Here is a 22,137-nt window from a genome sequence, read left to right as displayed (position 1 = left end):
CCCAGCACCTTGATAACCTTGATATTTATAAATCTTAGCCTTTATCTGATGGAGGGAATTTTTAGCCTGCATATTTGCTGAGAACAGACTGAGCATGTGATTCAATTTTCTCTGAAGACTCAGAACAGGAAGATGAATTAAGAGAATTTAATGCACTATTTTTAAATTAAATGCACTGTTTTTCAGAGAGTTATTTGTGATTGCTGAATACTTGACACTTCTTTAGGTGCTGCTGTGACTTATCCAGCTGATTTTTTTTTTTGTTGGAAATAAAAACTTGATAAATCAAGAATTTTTTGCAAAGTGGGATTAGGCTCTTGCTCTCTTCTGCCCTTAATGTATGTGATAGCAATCGATATTTCTGCAAATTGAAATTGCTTTAACAGGAGAGAAGAAACAAAAAGACAGTCTTAAATATCCTATCTAGAAGGTTGTAGGTATTGATTTATAATGTAAGAGAGGTCCCTGGCTGTGAGAGAATGGTGGCCCCATTAACTTTGAGAAGATGGTTTACTGTCTATTTTGGGGGGCAGGGGCGAGAGGCAGGAGTCCTGGAGGAGTAAGCAGGGAGACACACTTTGAAAGGTCTTGATAATTCCCCATGGCTGAATGGGAGACCTTATTGTACTCCTGAAAATGTTCTCAAGATTAACATAATTTTTTATTTTTAGTTCTGCTCACAATTCCAGCAAAATTTTGCAATACGCAGGCCTATCATACATAATAGTGCTTTTCTGCATTTTTAGTTTAAGCATATTAGGGGAGTATGAAAAATAACATTTATTGTAGAAGAAAACAAGTAATCCTGACTAGTTCATGTGAATTTGAGCTAAAACTTCCATTTTTACTGCATCCTAAATTTGACGGATCCTCCATCTTGCCATGCTGAAGAGTACAGGAGCAGTCAGGTCCTTCAACTGCATTTTATTATCTTCTTTGTGTATTCATCCTACCTAATGTAAAATTCAAACGGCTCACTTGCAGATTTGAAATGATGACAGCAACATTGGAAATCTTATTGGTATATTTTGGTTCAGAAATTGTAAATTTCTTGTATTTGCATCTCAGTGTAAAAAAAATGATTACTCTTCTCTAGAAAAAGAGCTTTGTCACACCAAAATTATTAAATAGCTACTTCAAATAGTGAAATCTAATAAATAAATAAATAAATTCAAGTGCTATAGCAATAAATTTAAAACTGTCAAGCTACATTTTTTTTTCATATCTAGATGACAGAATTGTTTAAATAATTTTTTTATATGGCTCTGTGATTTAATATAGAATTATAGTCCAAAAATAACTATAGCTCTATTTACCCAGTACAAATGTCAGAAAAGACATTCTGCAATGGAGGTAGGAAAGCTGCGGGATCATATAGGTCCATGCTGGCTAAGTGTAAACCTTTTTCATATGGGTAAATTTACCATATTTTTCTAACCTGACCACTTTCACTGCTCAGCCTAACTCATTTCATGTTCAAGTGTCTAAATAGGACACTGGCAAGTCAGATGGGGCTTTGGTTTTTGTAAGCACTAACTGATAATGTTAATCTTGTATCCCACCCTGTTTGGAGGGGCAGGTATTAACCTGAAAGGATATCAGCCCCTCCTGCAGGGTGGACTTAAATGAGACAAAATTATCATAATCACCTCTGATTTAACATAAATACAACATACCTACAAGGCTTCTAGTAATTGCATCTCTTGGGGTGGTTTCTTGAAGAATTTTTTTTCACTTTGAAGGAATTTAGAGGAATCCAAAATAAAGGAAGATAATTTATTCTTCTGAGGTTAGCTATGAATCTTCAGGTGCGAACTGACTTTTTTTTTTTTTAATCTGTTCTCTCTTATCATATGCAAAAACAGGCTAGAATTAATTACAAATGAACTTCAGTGTTCCTTTCATGGTAGAGTGCTTGATTACTACTATATATTGCTTTTGCAGTGTAGGAGAGAAAAAGCATCAGAACTCTTACGGGGAGACGTGAATAAAATGTGGATTTTTTTTGTCGTTCCCCTCTGTGATGAATGCGGTTATTCCTGTATGGTGCAATTGCCTTTTTATAACAGTAAACCTTTTCTGTTTACCATCAGCGAAAGATGCATAAACTTTAAGCATGCTTCATCTTGCTCAACAGCGAAATTAAAGTTCCTTTTGTGTGTGAAAGTGAAATATTCTATATTTAGAGCTGTTTTCCTTCTCTTTATTTGTTATACTAGTGAGTTAATAAAATTTAATGGAAAAGGGAAAATTTTCCTCAAGTGACATCATGCAAAAGCAAGTTGAATATAGGATAATTATAAATAATTATCCTTTTCCCTCTTTTTAACGATCTACTTTGTGAAGTTAAAGAATTTAGCATTCTTATTTATTATTTAATATCTCAAATATCTGGATAGGTTTCTCTTATTTACCAGCTTAACATAGGACAGATAAAAATGTTACTTTTTAATTAAAACTCATTGTTATTCCTGCCTTTTATTTCGATGCTTTCTCCATGTCATTTAATTCCAGTTATGGAGACCAAACCAAACAAAAAAGAAAAAGAAAAATCAAATGAACCACTCACTCTCAGGAAACTGTACAAAGTTCACCACTGTTCAAGGAAAGATGGGTGGTAGTTATGAGAACTATTTTATTACTAAATGAATAATATGCCTTTTTTTGCATATCAATTTTATATGCTTCAAGCACAGGTGGTATCAAAGTGACAGACTGCTCATAAAGTATGGTAATCATTTGAACAGTGTTGCAAATCCATGTGGGTTTGTAGATAAATACACATTTGGTATATGTATAGCATCTTTATAAACATCAACTCAAAAGTTCTAATGTAAAATAAGTTTTTTAAAAAAAGAACAAATTCTAAAGCAGCAAATTAAATGCTGTTGTTTATATAGCTATGTGCATGTAGTTGTAGTTACCTGTAATTTTCAAGAATATGCTATGTCGTAGTAGAACAGTCTTCTATAGATCGGTAGAGCTGTATCTATGAACAGCTTGGTTATTGTATGTTAGCTTAAAAACATCTAATCTGGAGGTATAAACTTAATTTTAATGTGTAATGCAGCGTTTATTGTTGTTAAATGTAACGATGAGATAACAAATTTAATTAGTTTTTTATTTGATCTTTAAGACCCTTTTTCTTGGATTTGCTTCAATGACTGTCAGTTTTCACATTTAACAACAAAATGTTGCTCATTTATTGATGGAGAACAGGTGTATGTCCTTTTTTATGTGATAAACATCTTGCACCAAATTATGGCTGCATCTTTTCCCTCAGAAACTGAGTTTCCTAAGGCATGTTCCCTGTGTTGTGCCACTGAGATCTGAAAAACAACAGCAGAATTATATCTTCATTTTTTTACTTTTGCATTAATGATAATGATGTTGCACTTTGTGCTAGCTGATACTCTGTGGCACCTGTTTGCTCTGCTATATCTAATATAAATTACATCTTTACTTTCAATGTTTATATCCCAAAATTTTTGATCAGTCTACCTTGTGGAGCCCTAACCCTTACTTTTTTTTTTTAACCTCTTCTTTATGACTTTTGGTTTTGCTCTTTTATTATCAGTAGAATTATTTATTCTTTATTTGGAGAATTTGGAGCTGAGAGAAGGGATATCGATCATCTTTCCTTTTAATCTTTTTTTAATGAACTTTGTTGCTTTTTCTGCCATAGCAAAGGCAGAACTGCATTTTGCTAAACTTGTTTATGTATTTTCTCCCTATTACTTAGAGATAAATTATTATATAGGTTGTATTATTTATTTTTACTATCATTAATTTAAGAAAAACTTAGTGTCCTATGTTCTGTTCTGGACACAAAATAAAAACAAGAATCCTACAAGACAAGGCTAAAACAGGGGGGAAAAGAAAAGATATTAAGAACTTAGAAGTCGGATATTGCTTCTAAATATGTAATCATAGTCCTAAATGCCTGACATCTTGGTCTGTGTTTGCTGACTTTGTTTTTAAAGTAGAAGCACTTCTCATGATTTTCTTGCATTATGAGTAATTCTCATAACTACTCATAATTACATCATAACTGGATTAGAATTTATGTAGTTAGGTATTGGAATGGCATGTGGGGAAAAGGGCTATTATAAATGTCTCTCAAAATAGGATTTATTCTGATCTATGTAAAGTAAATACTGTATTTATGGAAATGCAAAGGAAAATTTGTCATACTTGAGCATGCTCTGATATGAATCTCAGAAGAGTTTGAAATCAAATAATCACATATATGACTTGTATGGCATGCTCATAAAACTATGCAGATCATCTTTATTAAGTTTTAACATTTACAGTAAGAATTTTGTTTCTAGTATATGATTCATTAACATTTTCCCTGTTTCTCTCCTCTGTAATCTTTTTTCTTTGTTTAATTTAATCAGGGAGTAGACAGTGTTTAAAGAATTAGTTCAAGAATCAGTTTCCTTGAATTTTACTCTCCTCTCTTTCACAGAGATTAATAGAACCTAAAACTTAAAGAAGACTATGAGATCATCTAATCTAATGTCTTTATCATTATCAGACATGGAATTTTGTTCAATTTGTTTTACGTGTTTAGTTCAGAAACTGTAATAACTTGCTTTTAACTGAACAAGAAATGTACAAAAAAGGTATGCAGCCTTGATTTAAAAATGTCAAGGAGAACTTTAGAGCCCAAAGATTTAAGGTTAATTGTTTTTGTATCTTTTCTTTTTTGAATTTTAGAGTGTTTATTCAAATTTTCTGTCCCATTAATTTCTGTTTACTAAATTGAAGAGTCCATATTTCCACATATTTAATTTTTTTCCTGTATGGAAGTACCTACAGAATGTGATAAAGTGACTTGTTAGTCTCCCTTTCAGGAAAAAAAAACAATAAAGGCAGAGATTTTTAACTACTTTAATGTAAAGTGTCTTCAGCAGATTTCTAATTACTCTTATGGATCCTTTCTAACTTGAAAAGTTCCCTTCTAGTTTTTCGTTAAATTTAGTATGTGCAAGTCAAAATTGAATGCTGTGTTTTAGTACCCATCCCACCACTGCAATATACAGAAGTAAGAATATTCTTTCTACTCCAGGTTACCTTGTTACATAGCCAAACATCATATTGCTTGCTTACACTGCAGAATGATCCTGGAATTTATAACAACTTCCTTATCTGCAGCAACTCCTGCCTCTTTTTCCAATAACGCTTTCCAGGATACATTTATCCATGTTAAGGTATAGTCTAGATTCTTGGTTTTAGATGAGTGATCTTGCATTTGGCTTTATGGAACCACCTATCCTTTTTCTGAAAACATCTAACAATGTGACCCATTTCATTCCATATGCTACCCTGTCCTTCTCCTCATTATTATTCACCTCACCAGGATTTGCCATCTGCCAATTTTATTTTTATATTTATATTTAAATTATAAAAAGATTGGGATGAATCCCAGCCTTTTCAAAATCCCACTAGGCTGCTTCAGCCATTGATGGTTCCTCATTGACATCTATTTCTTCAGGTTTTGTAATTACTGATGTTTTTATTCATGCAGGAGGCGCCTTATTGATACTGCTTAATATTAGTTTCTCTTGTAAAGTTGTAGGGTGCTAAATTAAAAATACTTACAAGAATCTATTATGGTTTCCAAGCTGCCTTTATGAATTAAATCTCAAATTTAAGTAAAAGAAAACGAAATCAGGGTTGTCTGACAGACTGTAGTTCCTAGAAGATGGTGTTAAAAAAAATCCTTTCATGACAACATATAGTAATGCAAAAAATATTTACTTTTTTTTTTGTGAATTCCAGTGTTTATTTCTTGAACTGATACTGTTCATTCTTCTTTCCCTGTTTGAACATTTGCACTGTGTCAGCATGGGTCTCATCTTACAGAATGTTACTGATATTTGAGCATGTATTAAAAGTTAATAACAAGAAAAAGGTCCCTGTAGCCTGTAGTTTAGAGACTGTAGGACACAGGTTGTTTGATTATGCTGATTTTAAAGCATTTGACCATAAGATAAGTTGCTTAATGTCAACTCGGTTTGCTAATAGCTTGGAAAGTAGCCAGTTTTGCTGTGCAACAGTCTCATATAGATGTAATTTGGTGTAACAGTCAATCTGCTCTAACTGCAGTCTGCTACAGAAACAGGTAATTCCACTTTTCCAAAATCCAGCTCCCCACATCCTAATGCCTGTTTTGTATTGGATCTCGTGACTTTTTAAAAGAATACCAAGGCATGTTGCTGACGTAGAGATCATGATATATACACAAACACTGAATTTCTAATCCACAATCAAAATTATGAGACTACTAAAAATTAATATTAAATAACTTCCAGAATCAATCTTGTCTGTCTGTATCATTATTCTTGAAAATGTCTGAATCATTTTGGCAATTCAATTTATTTATATAAATTGGAACAATTATAAATGGAAAACATCATGAGAGATTTCAGACATACAAAATTTCAGTTCAAAGGTTTGAAGCTGAGATTGCTGATATGCAATTAAAAGTAATGGCATGTGTTGGGAGTCTGCAACAGTGGGTTTTATTGCACCACCTTAGAAGTTTAAAGTTTAATCCTTGTCTGTATGATCAAATCTAATGGGAATAAGTGTTTTAAACTAATTCAAAGCAACTTTTATCAAAAACAAGGAAAGTAACAAGTACTTCTCGCCCGAAATGTTCTATCTTCATGGATCAGCTGTGATATTAAACACCTTTTGTAGCCTCAAAAGCTTAGAGATTTCTTTTACAATGAAGTTTCCAATACATATCATTTTATCTACAGTGCTATCTTTGTAAAAGTAATGGGCTTAGGTTTATTAATCTTCCCCGGCTATATTTTTTTCCTTTACAAAATGCAACTTCAATTTTCTTATTCCAGTTTACTGTAAACCTAATAAACGGGCTCTTAAAGTATGAGTAGTAGCTAGCACTAATGTTCAGGTAGAACAGTATGCACCTTTAATAATAGCTAAAGCTATCCGTGTGGCAATTTTTGATGTCTTTATGTGAGTGGTTTTAATATTTTCTAGCTTACTAACAATGTTATTATCTTTTATAATGCTTTTATATTAATGTATAGAAGATTACTTGAAAGAGCAAAAAATTGTATATTCTGTCTCTTTGCTCTAATGTTCTTTTTGTTCTGTGTTATTTGTTTGGAAATATTCTATTTACATGAATAATAACTGAATCTATTCCTTTCTTCTCCTCTTGATTCCTTTGCAGAGCAACTGAAAAAAGTCTCTGTATCTTCTCCTTTTAGAAGCTATCATATGATAATACAAATATAATGGCTTTGTAATTTTTTTGGGAGACAGGTGAAGAGTAGGAAGAGTAATTATTTTACAAAGGATTGAACTATATTCTCATTTTGTGTGTTTACTAAAAAAAATTAAACCATGCGAATTTTCAGTAAGGAGTTGTTTTGTTTCTCTCAGTTAGTTACATGGGTTTTTTTGCTTGTTTGTTTTCAACATATGCAGTGTAAGATGCAAATTCTGAACATTTGTGGCTATTAATATCTTAAAATTCCTTGGATGGAATCCAGGTAGATGTTGACAATGTATACAGACTTCAAACCTAAATGGTGCACAAATTAAAGAACAATTCTCTGGGAGTTCATCTGAGTCAAAATCTAACAACTGTTAATTATGATCCACTTCCAAAGTGGATGTGCCCCCTGTTGAGAAACTGAGCAGTCTTTTCAGGTCAGCTACTTTCATAACAGGTCTTTGGGATGATAATAGGCTTGTCAAAAGCCTGTAAGAACTTGGTATAATTAGTAATGTAATAGGGAGTTGCTTTAGTTAATTTCAGAAGCTCTCAATTGTTTTTGAGGTTAGCAATTAGGACTGAGAGAAAAAGACATTACATCATGAAGATATGGGAAGTTATTATCTGGTGTATAGTTTAGCTTTTCTTATTCACCATCCTGTACATCAAACGTAGAATCAGATTTGCCGTTCACAATGTCTTTATAGTGCTGCTGTCTAGCCACATTATATATTCTATACGTTCCAAAAACTTTTGTATAATCTCAGTGACTCTATCCTAAAGGTATTAACTTTTAAAACTGCAATAAATAATTACAAAGTAACTGGAAATCCCTGACTTTACACAGTTGCAGTTCATTGCCCCAAAGCAACCTTAAAATGATCTATTAAGTGATTATTAGAAACAATTAATTATGCCAGAGAACTCTAAGAGCTCAAATGTAATTTCATGGTTATAATTTTCTTGTCAGGTAATAAAACAGGCTGAGCTTGGCAAGGATCTGTCTGACTGCTCTCTGTTCGATTTGCTGAAATATGATGATTATAACAGTGACAAGCACCTAGCTCTGGAAGAATTCTATAGAGCTTTTCGTAAGTACAAAGATTAGCCTATTATTCTCTTGGTTTTCTTTTCTGTCTCTTGTTTTGTCTTTCTAAAAGAGTATTTTTTTTAATTTTTTAATTTTGAAATGTCATGACACGGTACTTAAATCATGAGTACAATTTAACAGTTACAGTGTAGTGGAGAACTTCATAGCAGAAATCAATAAGAGATCCATTAGTGTCCAGATTTCTGAGGGATTTTGGTAATGGCGAATTCATAGATAATCTTTCTTAACGCAGACATGCATTGACAAGTTTGTGTTGTGCACAAATGAAAACTAGTGCGATGAGGACGTTATCAGTATAGCTCAAAAAGCTAGGGCACTTCCCCACCCCCTTTGTATACAGGTGCTGATGAAACCAGTTCTGACAAACCCAGCAACAAAGGTAGCACTTTTATTAGGTTTTTGATGTCTTCAGAGGACTCTCAGAGAGAGATGGATTTGTGGTATAGTTTATGGTGTAGTTTTCTAATGTTTGTATAATGATCGAAAGATTATAACAGAGCAACAGTATTTGCAGTGGATATTTTCTGAAATATTCTGGTTTTATATATTATTTAAAGAAGTTAAAAAAGATCAGCTACTTTAACTCAAACATGCTTGAACCATAGAATTTCTGGCCTCACCCACAGTTTTCTGTCACTTGAGCTGATAGAAAGCATCTCTGATTTTTCATTCTTTTATCTTTTCCTTTTCCATCTACATTTAGATACCAGTCTCAGTCGAGAATTGTTGAGGTCTCCTCTTCCTCATTAAAGTTCATACGCCCAGCAGCTGGAACAAAGGTTATAGACATTTACTCATTCCAAAGGGCAGTGGAGAAGATTTGGGTTTGCATTGTTGAAGAAATAGATCCTATTCAAAACTCTTATGCAGAATTTAAGGGTTTTTTGTTTTGTTCTTTTGTGATTTTTTTTCTTAATATTGCTGTAACTCTAATGAATGGCTCCTTGAAGTAAGGAGGAGGAATGGAAGGAAGCAGAGAGAAAATTCAACTGTCATTTAGAGACTAAATTCAGAATCGACAATGACAGTAAATAGTACTGCTTTGTGAACAGTTCCCGACAGACAACAAGAACTCTGGGTTTTTTTCCTCTACTGGTAGAGAGTAAGCTGCCTTAAGGACAAAGATCAGTCGTTTCCTATCTTAGAAATGTTAACATACATACATATGTGTGTGTGTATGTGTGTATACACACACAAGTGTATATTCTGCAAATTACTTTGAGCTCATTTTATTTGGTAAAATGAATTTAAAATAAGCAGGACAACCAGATGTGAATAATTGTAAGCAATGGGATAAAAATCAAGCAATGTCAAGATCATGATCAAGTAAACCTGACAGCAGCATCTACTCTGTTGTACTCTTGTGGAAATGTTGGAAGCAAAGTTTCTTCTAGCATAAAAACATCTTTAAAAAAAACTTCTAATTAAGAAGCTAGAATGGACAAATATGAAAACAATATGAGAACATTAAGGAAGTGAGATAAGTATTGATAGTCCTCAATAAATATTGTGGTATAATTTACAATTTATTCTACAGATTCTGAGCTGAAAACCACCTGTAGAATATACCTTCCTAGAAAAGAGATGAGCCTATATCAAAGGATGAGCAGAGTGATAGTCTGGGGACAAGTGAGACACTGGAAAGTGAGGCAGGTGTGGGTGTTTAAAATGATTGTAATGTTAGTTATAAAGCCAAGGGATTAAATCTGTCTTCAGGCCTTTTTAGGATTATAGCATAATTCAGGCTAGAAGGAGCCCCAGGAGGTCTCTAGCCCAACTTGCTGCTCCAAGCAAAGTCAGATATGAGGTCAGCCCAGGCTGCTCAGGGCTTTATCCAGTTGGATCTTGAAAACCTCCAAGGATGGAGATGGCACAACCGCTCTGGGCAAGCTGTGCCAATGAGTGACTATCTTTGTGGTGAAAAAGTTATTCCTTATATCCAGTCTGATCCTCTTGTTTCAGTTTATACCTGCTGTCTCTTGTCCCACCGGGCACCGCTGTGAAGAGCCTGGCTCCGTCTTCTCAGTGCCCTTCCCGTAGGCTCTGAGGGGCTGCTCTTGGGTGTCCCTAAAGCCATGTCTTCTCCTGGCTGAACAAGCCCTGTTTCCTCAGCCTCTCCTCACAGGCCAAGTGCTCCAGCCCCTGAATACTGTGGTCACCCTCCGTGAACTTGATACAGTCTGTTGATATCTTTCCTGTACTGGGGACTCTGATCCTCATTAAACTGGACTTTTAATTTGTTTACAAGTGCAGTCCTCATACAGAAGGTGCTAGTAGTTTTTTTTATCAGTTATGGACGATGCCTCTAAAAAGCCTACAAATCTAAACCAATAGACTGGACTTGCAACAGACATAAAAATACCAGCAACTGAGAACTCAACAACTGTCAAGGAATATTTTGTTTATGGCTCACTTGATATGGAACAGTTTTAAAGCTGATCTCTTTGTACGCAGTTTGCTCCAGATATGTGGTATCACTAGTTATTAAACTTTTGCAGAGCTGAGAAGATATTCAAGTTACACAGCAAAAGTAATCAAAATAAACTATAAATAAAGAGTACTATTTTTGAGAGCCTAGATATGCAAATGGAAATTGATCCTAGGTTCACTAAGTAGAGAAGTTGTTTACAATGCTGTCATTTAGCAGTGTTATGAAGGAAAGGGACTGATGCGGTATGTCTGAGCATCAGACAGACAGATAGCTGGCTGGTGCCAAAGAAGGAGTAACAGATTAAAAATGAAAAAGGAAAAAAAGTATAAAAATGAAAAAGAACTATAATTCTATTTAAAAAAGACATTATCTAAAAGACTAAGTGTACAAGCTTTTTATTTCTAATTAATATTATTTCTAATTAATTTTTATTTATGTCAGTTTCCCTTATTTGTGTTCCCTGTCCATATACAGGCTAAGATTGAAAGCTCAGGAAGTCTTTTTAAAGATTTCATGTGACTTTGAAATGAATGCTTTGAACCAGTGCCAGGGGTGGACCCAGCAGTGAGATGACTGGGGACCTCCACAGAGCCCCAGTCATAGCTGCTTCCCGTGATTCAGCACAAAGCCAAAAACTACTGTGCAGCACTAATCTGTTTCCCCAAGTTGCCTCCAGTATATACGCAACCTGTAGTATGCGTTATATATGCCTTGAGTGCAGCTTTACCAGTATCGTCCTGCTACGTGCACTACAGCTGTAAAAACCGTAATAGATTTATATGGTAGTACCAATCCACAGGACTTTATATGTAATCACATTTGTGATAAAGCTGCTATTAGAATTTGGCTTTTTGTCAAGAGCCTTTCCCCCCCTCCCTTCCCATGTTGCTTTCTGCTTTTCACAACATCCTGATGTATTTTTAAATCTTAAGTGTTGCTATTTGACAAGTTGTTTGGTTATAGAAGTCTTCAGGGAAATGCTGGGCACTCAGTACATTTTGTCTACTCAGATCTGGATCAATGTAGCAAACAAACTGTTTTTAGCACACATTCCTTTTGCATATTCTTTATAGCATGCATTCTGAACATTGGCTAATGGCTAATAGTATCACGCTACTGAATTTTTTGTTCTCTTAAAATTTTGCCTGAATACTATTATGGATGAATGAAAAAATGAAAACTTTTATCAAGGTATACAACATGAGCAGATATTGTACATGCTTCTCTTGAAGCTCTGATAAGATATCTTATTTATGTTTTTTATGTATTCTGATACCGTCAGTGCTAGGCCATAGAAGGTTTACACTGAGCTAACTTATGAAATGGATAAGGTATGTCAAAATGAACCAGTAACCTTTGACAGTGAATAAGCCATTATTTCCTGACCACAGATATCTAAATATGAAATACTAATATAGTTACTCAGGCTGTCATTGCAACTGTAAATGAGTTGTGAGCTGTATATTTAGAATTTCACATTTTGCTAAGGTCAGGTGTCTAAGGTTTTCTTTTTCATATTACAGGGGAATCAAATAACAAATTAAAGGCTGAGTTGAGTTTGCAGGAATAAATGAAGCAAAAATTTTGCAACTTCTTCGTCTGTCAGGAGGGTTGAGAAAATTAGCAGACTTTGTTCATGACTCCTGAGTTCTGCTGACCTAATTGGGGGAGGGCTTGGCTTGCGTGATATTCGTCATTAGATCAAAATGCCAAAGAACTAACTCTCATAAGCCTTTCAGTGAGTTTACCATCTGAACTCATTTAAATACTATAGAGAATGACATGGAATATTCAGGAAAAAAATAAGCCCAGAGCAATTCTAAACTTTTGGCTGTGATTAGCAACCCCCACCCCCCAATGGTCAACTTATGTTTTATCTCTTGGAAATCAAATTGCTATGGTCTGTGACTTTCAGTACTGCTGTAACTATTTTTCTTGTAGCTAATTCTGAGAATATTCTCATTTCTGCAAGGGAATGTACCTATAAGATTAGGCTAAGACTGATGTTTCAACATCCACAAATGCCTTTGTCTAGATATTGTAAGGAACATTTCAAAGCCCATTTAAAATAATAATTTTAACCACAGTGACCTTTGTTAACAGTTTTAAAGGAAGCTCTGTTTCTCCAAAACAAGTGGGGAAAAAGAATCTACCAGAATATGAATAGTGGCTACACGTTAAAGGAGACGAGCACTAGCTGATCCACAAGCGAGAACACTGAATAGCTGCATCAAAGCAGAATTACACTTATGGAAATGTACTGAATAGTGAAAGGCTCATAAAATGCTATGTAGTAAGAAAGTCTTGATAACCATTGCATTGCTTGTTTCCTTTTTACCCATAGCATTGCCTTCTTATCTGGATCTCATGGTTATGATTTCTCCCCAGTTTCAACCTCCAATGTAACTGGCTATAAACACTGTTAGCAAACTAACTATTCATTTAAACTGATAATTTTAAATATAATTTAATATGAAATATTATCGTATTTATTTCTAAATATAAGTGGCTCTTCCCTGAAAAAGAATTATTATATTAATACAAATACATATCATTGCAAGGTATGAAAGGAAATTCTTTTTTTTTTTTTTTGATTAAGATTGCCAAGTCAGTTTTTGAAACTGAAAATAAGGATAATATTTCATGACAAATTTGGAGAGAAGACAAGAAGATGAGTATTCTGAACATTGTAATAGCCAGGTCATTTACCTTCTAAATAAAAAATTTGGCTGAAACAAACCTGACTATTTCAGTCAACTGAATTGGTATGTAACAGGGCTTCAACAGAAATCATATTTAATTTTTTGATTTCATTAGAAGCCAGCAGAGACGCATCCTTTTTCTCTTTCTCAAAACAGAATGTATTAGTTTGAATTTAAGTCATGGGTGAAATTTCAAAAATGAGTCTTGGGTATTTCCTAATGTGCATAAATAAGTTGCTTCACTTTCCATATTGCCGAATGCAGCCATTTTAAATCCATTTAATAAAAAAAGAGATTAATACTGTCTGTGGAAGTAAACTGCTTTCTAGTCCAGCATTAAATTTAAATAATAAAATATTTTCTTTTTTTTCCTCTCTCTTTTTTTCTTTTTTTTAAAAAAAAACCTTCTATTGGAAACTCCACTAACCAGAAATCTGAGGTAATCTTGCTTCAACACTAAGCCTCAGTGGTTACCAAGGAAAGTGTGGTTCTAAGCTGTTGCTCCACCTAGTGGTCTGGGACAGCCTTTTGATTCCTAGTAGGATTTAGATACTTCAGATGAAGATTGGATGAACAAATTCCCTTTTCTGTTCAAGAATTTGTTTCTTCAGAGGATCTTTTGAGCTTCTTTGTGTTACTTTGTATTCTATGCAAGGCTGAGTTTACTGGTGATCCTTAAGTATCTAGCACTAACATTTGTTTTGGAAAAGTGTTGCTAAGTAGTTTTATTCAAAAATTTAGACCATATATTGTTTCATCTTTATACCTCGTAGACTGTTACAGAGTTCAAAGTCTTCTCAAAGGAAGGCTCTTGGCTTTTTTGTTTTGTTTTTATTTTTTGCTCTTTTTTTTTTTTTAAACTCATCTACTCTTCCCATTTTCTCTAGCTTGGTTCTGACATATGAGTAAATAAAAAATAATTTGAAAAAATATTACAGTCAGAGGAAAATTGAAAAGGCTTTTAGTAATTTCTAGGATATCTGGATTTCTTAAACATATCCGACATTTGCACTATAAAAAAAGAATCCGAAGATGCAATTGTGAGATGAACAGATAGATTATATGAAAGTACACTGGAAATGCTGAAAATGGGGTTAATAAAAGAATAATTTCAACTTTGCAGTGATTATTAGCTTTTCTGTAGACCTGAGTGTTATAGAAAAGTGTATTATAATCTTTTGGGAAAGTTTTTTTTTTTTTTTTTTTGGTTGAATGCCCTCAAATATGCACTACATACTATAGCTAAAGATTACCTGAAAAATAACAAAATAACTCCATTGCAGAGAAATGTAGAAGAAAATCTTTTAGTTCATTCTATTGTTCATACAGAATAAGATTGTGGGAAAATGTTCTATTTTAGGAAATTTCATTACTAAATTCATTTCCAAAACATAATAAGAACATTTGAAATGTTACCATATTATTCCTTCATAGCTTTTGACCCTGATATTTTTTCCCCTTTAATGTTATATTTCCATAGTGTGTTTTGGTATGTTGTATGTTTTTGCAGTTTACTGCTTCCCTAGCATGTCAATAGTTGCTGTTGGAAAAAAGACACTATTTTGGCCAACTGAAATAAAGAGTGAATGGATTATTTGGATGTAAATGTTTCATAGAAAACTTCAAAGAAAATGTGGATAAAATAATTTTCATTATTTATATTTTACATTTGGAATCAAAATAAATGAAGAGTGATTTTATTTTAGCATTCCAAATTAAATGCTTCAGGAAATATTTGTAGCCTATTTGATACTATTTGATACTTATTTGGTTACTCTTTTTTAAAAAAGATCAGTTTATTATAAAATTGTGTGCCATATACAGAGATATGTGCACGAATAACATATGTACACATTTATAAAAGTATATAGGTGAATAGCTTAATCTGATGACTAGCTGTTATTTTATTTGAAAAGAATCCCTTTATGCCAGTTTTGAGAATATATTTGGGCCAGTTACACGATACTGTTCAAAAGTTGCTACCGAGTTTGACTCTCTGGTCAGAGGAGCGGAAGTATTGGAAATAACTGGAAGAATGCATTGCTTAGTGCTACCCTCAATCACATTATTTCACAGTTTAACATGCTCTTTTAAGTTCTGGAAAGCAAGATCAGTTTCATGTGAATGCATGCACACACACGAAAATGTTTGATTTTTGCCCCCGCAAAGTCTTGCTCTCTTGTCATCTAGTGTTTGCCTGGTTAATATACCACAGATCTCTTAAGTGTTTGCAAGCAGCTTCCCATCCGCTGTCACTTCTAAGAAGTAAAAAGTTTTGGATATGTATAGAGTTAAGGAATGTCGCACTTGAGAATTTAAGCTGTTATAACTTCCTATAAATATTGACAACTGTATGGTTAGTTTGAGGGAGAAATAATATCAAATACTCTAGTCTGGCAAAGCTGTTTTCATGGTCTCAGCTAATGGTGTTCTAAACTGTGATATTTCTCGCTCCTCATCACTGCTGGCTTTCTGACTGCTCAGAAACAAATGTCTCGTAGTTGCACATAATTATTTATGTATTCATTATAGGGATATATGTGAGCAGAATTCAGTAGGACTATTTATGTATGTATGTATGTATTGTGTGTATTCGATGAAATTATATTGTGACACCTCTACTGCCTGTGATTGCTAGAGCCTGTATTTAGTTGCATGACTGTTCCATTTTATATACAACATAAAACAATATGTCTAATTATCTAAATGTATTTTTGACCCTTTTGCATTTAAAAAAAATTTCTATGGAAGAAAACAGACTAACAAAATAACTCCTGAGCTGTGTTGTATTCAGAATTAACTTGACAGTAGATTTTCAAGGCTGTTTTCCTAAAAGAGTATGATCTCAGAGTATTATATCCTACACGAGTATCCTATGTAAGGTTAGCAAGTGATTTATATGTGAAATTCAATTTTGGTCATTGAAAAAAGAAGGCGCTTTGATTGTGCCTATGAAGTGCTGAGTTCATATCCATTTAAGTACAACATATGTGTAACAAGAACTGCTCTGGGTTAGAGCAAAGACCCATTTAGTCCAGTATCTCATCTCTAGGAGTGCTTAGGGAAGATTACCAAAAAAGAACAAGCATGCAAGATTCCCCTGTAATATACTTTCTCAGCTCAGGTGATTTGTGTCTCAGAGACTTTCTGAGCCTCTTTAATAGCCCCTGATGAATGCCTTACTTATAAATTTGATTGCCTTTTGGGCCCAAGTGAAATTACCATCTACAACATCCTGTTGCAGAGATTTTCACAGCTTAGTGACTGCTTGCATAAAAAAGTGTCTTTTTTTGTTTGTTGTGCATGCCTTCAGTTTAGTTTATTTAGTTTATTTAATTCCTATATGATAAGAAACCCTGAACAACTGTTCCATATTCTTGGTCTCTGTGGCACTGTAATTTTCATAAGCTCTTGCCATATCTTTATAGTCATTTCTTTTCTATGCTGAAAAATCCCTCATTTAATAGCTTGTGTGGAAGGTGTCCTACACCTTTGATCATTCTGGTTGCATTTCTCTCTTCTTTTTAAAGTTTTACTGTTAACTTTTTATAGATGTAAGGACTAAAACTGCACACAGAGCCAAGCTGCACATACATCCTAAATTTCTACAGTGGCATAGTAATGTTTTCTGTTTGCATACTAATATTTGCCTAGTAATTCCTTTCATTATGTTTTCAGGGCTGAGTAGATGTTTCCATACAGCTGCCTATTATGCTCTCAAAATCTCATAGCTAAGTAATAATAAGTAGTTCAGAGCGCATCGCTGTGTGGAGCCCCGAACAAGGTTGGGCTTTTTTTTTTTTTTTTTTTTTTAACCTGCACGCAGTACTTCGATTTCAATGTACTGAATTCAGCACCCCAGTATTGCAAGGTCTTTATGCAAATCGGCTTTTGGGTTTTTTTAACCAAATTACGTGATTTCTTGTTCTCAGAAAATATCACTTCATTTTTCACCCCTTCTCCCAGATCATGTTGAGTAACACAAGATCACAGAGGAGATCCAGGGGCTACTCCACTGCTGGCTTACCTTCATAAGAGACCCGCAAACAGACTTCTTCAACAGAGAAATGAAAGATTTTTTGGCAGCCCCTGATAAGACCTGATGTATGTTTTTTGTGAAAGGGTAGACTCATCAGGCAGACATACTGTGAGCAAAACTGTAGCATGCAAGACTGAAGCGCTGACAGCGATAGCTGAAGCTGGTCTCCTCCTTTTGTCCTTTAAGCTTTGTGCTGAAATTGTTAGATGCATAGCACATAATATGCTTTGATCTTAAGGAAATATATCAGGGCCCAGACCAAAAGAGGAATACACAGAGTATTCATACTTAAAGTTAGGTAATTGCTGTACATCTTTCTTCCCATAGTAAATGCAGAATATCCATAATTAAACTTTTTATAAATTCATCCCGTGTTCTACTTTAACTTAATGAGGTTTTGGAAATATTTATATATGTTATGTGTGTGTGTCTATATATACATATATCGTGTGTGTGTATATGTATATATATATATACACACATATATATATACACACATATATATTTTAATTCTTCAAAGGTATATATGCCATGATATAAAATTCAAAATTGTATATTAATTTTAAATACCTTTTAAAATTCTTGTGGTCTCAATTTGCATGCATATATATATATATATAACCTTTTCTTGAAAACTTTACTTGGCAGAGACAGCAACTGTACAGTGAAGTTATTTATCCACTAAAGATTTTGAAAGCAACAGTTACGTATTTTCAGAATTGGCGTGTAAATATTCACCTCTGCCTGTCTTCACAGACCTCGTTGTCATTAGAACTTTTAGATTATAGCCAACCCCTTCTTAAATATGTATTTATCCATTTCAGACCACTAGAGCAAAATGGGATTTCAGGCTTACAGATCTCCATCACCACCAGAATCATATTTGGTATATTTTTTCTCCTCTGAGATTAGCTGAACTATAACTGTGTTATACTTGCTTAGTTTAATGGACTCTAAGTCTCATCCAGACTTGAGTAATGGCTTTGAAGATCCTGCCAAAATCCTGCTGCTTCATAGCGTGGGGTTGAGGATCTGATATGGTATGGCATGTTGATGTCAAGAAAGTACATGGGCTGAAAAAAGCTTAAAGATGTTCCGTCTTGTACTCAACAATTTGTTTTGTGTTCCACATAAGGTCATGGTCCTTTGCATGGAAATCTACTTTTCTAGGGAATAAAACTCTACCTACCTAATAACAAAAGTTAAAAGCCTCTGCACAGTCAGGTAACAGAGCCTACCTTGAGTTCTGCTTTTGCTTCTTCCCTCTAAATGTAAACTGTCATGTCAATCATCTGACAGATTTTTAGAATGACTTTCATCCTACTATTACTCCCATCCATGCTTTTTCCACGTTACAGATTTCTGTGAGGAGCTGCTTCGTAACTACTCTTCAGACTCTGGGTAACTATGTAATAATTCAATGGTCCCTCCGTCTTCTTGCAATGGAAATAGAGCAGTTCTGTTATGCCTTGTGTTTTCTAACACCCCTTTGATGTTCAGATAATTTAATCCTGATTTACTAATTTAGAGTATTGATCTATTGTTTTCCTGACAGAACTGGAAGAGGAGACAACTTTATAAAGTCAGGTTGTTATAAAACTTTCGATAAGTCCAGATAGCTTAAATGTTTAGATATTCTATTACCATTCTGGGAAAGAAGCTTTGAAATTTAAAAATGAAATGAAGCTATGCAGTAAATAAAATTAGCAAATTATTGTATTTTATAAACTGAAACCTCCGTGCATAAAACTATGAGTTACTGGGGTTGTCAACTCTTCTCTTAAAATTCCCATTTCATTATTGATTAATTCCAGAAATACTCTGTAGATTGAGCTGCTGCATTTTAAATGTTTTATTTGAGGTAGCTGCGAGTATGCAGTATTGATGTTCAGCATCTGTATTTGCAGTAAACATAAGCAGCATTAAATTTGGATCTATACTAGTAAAATTACTTGAAAATATTTGTGCCAACTCTTCGCATTTAAATAAAATGTTTTTTGCTTAAGCTAGTCATGTGCAAACACAACAAACATATACTGAAATTGATTTTTTGATAAATTTTCTTGTTTGGTTAGACAAATTCACCAAGATATTGTTTGATAAATAAGGTCAAAACCAATTATCACTATTACTTTAGTGAATTAGCAGTTGCACATGATCTAGGAGAGAAAGCCATATTAACAAATAACTTTGTTTCCTGTGAAATCTGTTATCAAGAGGAAAACAAACAAAACCCCCAACTAGTAATATAGATAAATTAGTAATAGGAGTCTACTAATGTTAGATTGGTAATTAGTGTAGTACTAATGGTCACTACACTATAAGTAATATACCTTTTAAATTATGTATTATTCTTGGTGCATGTTACCATTCTGACCATTTTTACTCAAATTCTGCTCTTATTTATTTATAGCCAGATATCATGCAGTTTTCAATATACTTGTACAAGTATATATTGCTCATAGCAATATTTGATTTTGCATCTCTTTTTGAATAATACAGTGTTATGATGTTTTTAACTATTTTTCATCAGGACTGTATTACAAGCAGGTGGTCTAGATTTACAGTTATTTTGAGGTTCATTTTAACTGTTGAGGTGTTAATTTGAAAAACAGACCTTAGATCAGTTTGGAGTTTTGTATGCCCTCTGAATATCTAAGCTAGGTAAGCTGGGCTTTCAGTAAAGTTCTACATGGTGAGATTTTCATCATCATCCTTTTTACGTAATTCATAATTATAGTCTTGTAATGAAGATATTAAAGAGAAGTTTGTATCAACATTATTGGGCTTTGCTATTGCATTATGAAGCAAATTTTAATTATATGATTGCACATATTCCTTAGTGATCCTGTCTAATTTGATAAAGAGAATGGAGAGTGAATCAGAAGTACAGGGTAAAACTAGCTTTTGTCTATTAAGACCTCTGCCTCTTTTGTTACTGAAGCTAAAAGATGTTCCATGACTAAGACAGATAATTGCAATATGAAGAAAGAGGAAGCTAATGATAAACACGTCTCTTTATAACTGGCAAAGTTATCTTTGCTTTTGCATTAAAGTTCTTAAACTGCGTAATGCATTCAGCCTAACACAGTTCATTCAATTTAACTGAGTAATTTAGATGGAATTGCATGTTACTCGCTTTCAGGATATGCATTTTGAGAATAGGAGTCTCAGTTGCACAATCTCTGAGCACTCTGAGATGAGGGTGAAGTTAACTGAAGCTATACTTTCAACAAATAAAGTGGTATTCAGTGAAAGAACAGTATCATGTTGGGAATCTAAGCATCTTGAACAGTTTAGACAGTTTATCTTTTCTTTGCCTCAGTTCCATGCCTGTACTGTGATGATACTGTTGCTCCCTAGACTCACACTGGGCCATGAAAGCACATTGGAGTTTGAAAAGCCCACTGCTGTCTCTTAAGAGTCTCTTTAAAAGCCCTTGAAGAAGGCTTGAGGGACATTAAGAGCTTTCCAGAAATCCAGCTGGACTAAACAAACTAGATCACCCAGCCTTTAGCCATTTTTACCACTACCATTTCCAATTCAGGATTTGTCGTAAACGCCTTCACAGCTTGATCCTGGAATCACAAAACAGGTCAGAGGACACTTTCTGAGGGCATTTAGCCAAACTCCTTGTTGGTTCATGTTTGTTCTGTGGTATACTAGGACCCCTGGATCCTTTTCTGCAAAGGTGATTTCTAGTCAGTTGACCCCCATCCTCTACTGTTGTGTAGACTTTGTCTCGAGTGCAAGACTTTCATTTGTCTTCGTTGTGTTTCATAGTCTGTCAGCCCATTCCTCCTGCTTGTAAAAATCCCGCTGAATAGCAGTCTTGCAGAAGTGCGCCTACTGATCCTGCCAGTTTGGTGCCATCTGCAAGATTTGAGGTGCATTTTGTACCATCATCCAAGTCCTTGATGAAGATGTTAGTATCAGCCTCAATACTGAAACCACTCGTAATTAACCAGCCTTCAAACTCTAAAATGTTGACCACTGCCCTTTGAGCCTGATGTGTCCCAGAAGTTACTTGCTCACTTTGTAGTCCACTCATACAGGCCATAGCTCCCTAGCCTGGGCTCAAGGTTGCTATGAGTGACTGTGTCAAATGCCTTGCTAAGGTAAATGACAGCCACATACTCTTCCATTATCTATAGAGCTAGTCATTTCTTGTAGAAGGCAATTCAGACTTAAATTTTAGGCAGGTACCCTGCTAAATATTCCCTCCCTACCCAACTGAGTAAATACAGATTTTTTTCACTTCATCAGGAAGTCTTAAGTGTTAACATTGCCTGTGTCTATCCATGCAGCCTACAATTTTCTTCCGAAATTTTTTTTGTAATTTTATATAAAATTATTATTCACTCATTACCAGTGTCTGTATTTGAATTTGCCATCATCACAGCATGCATAATTTAAACTAATTTATTTAAAGTTCAAAAAATTAGCATGCAGATCATTTTTATCACATAGCAGCACTCATGAATACTTATGTGTGCCACTGTTTCCATGGAAAACATTATTTTCAACTTACTAGTATTCCATTTTTATCATTTCTGATTTCCGGTATTGGCTGAATCTTGTGCTAGCACT

At 34.1% G+C, this 22,137-nt stretch overlaps 1 protein-coding gene across 7 annotated transcripts in view; it reads left to right on the top strand.

The window, feature by feature from the left end:
• The window catches only part of FSTL5 (follistatin like 5), a 323,974-nt gene that overhangs the window by 178,768 nt on the left and 123,069 nt on the right, over positions 1 to 22,137 (top strand). For all 7 annotated transcript variants that reach the window (XM_026120175.2, XM_026120174.2, XM_026120176.2 and 4 more), the window contains one exon: positions 8,235 to 8,355. In XM_026120175.2, the coding sequence (XP_025975960.2) occupies positions 8,235 to 8,355 (121 nt within the window). The remainder of the gene's footprint in view (positions 1 to 8,234; positions 8,356 to 22,137) is intronic.

This window comes from Dromaius novaehollandiae, chromosome 4 (assembly GCF_036370855.1).
Source record: "Dromaius novaehollandiae isolate bDroNov1 chromosome 4, bDroNov1.hap1, whole genome shotgun sequence".
NCBI lineage: Eukaryota > Metazoa > Chordata > Aves > Casuariiformes > Dromaiidae > Dromaius > Dromaius novaehollandiae.
Note: the sequence above shows the minus strand (reverse complement) of the source record. Positions and strands in the feature narration are given on the sequence as shown.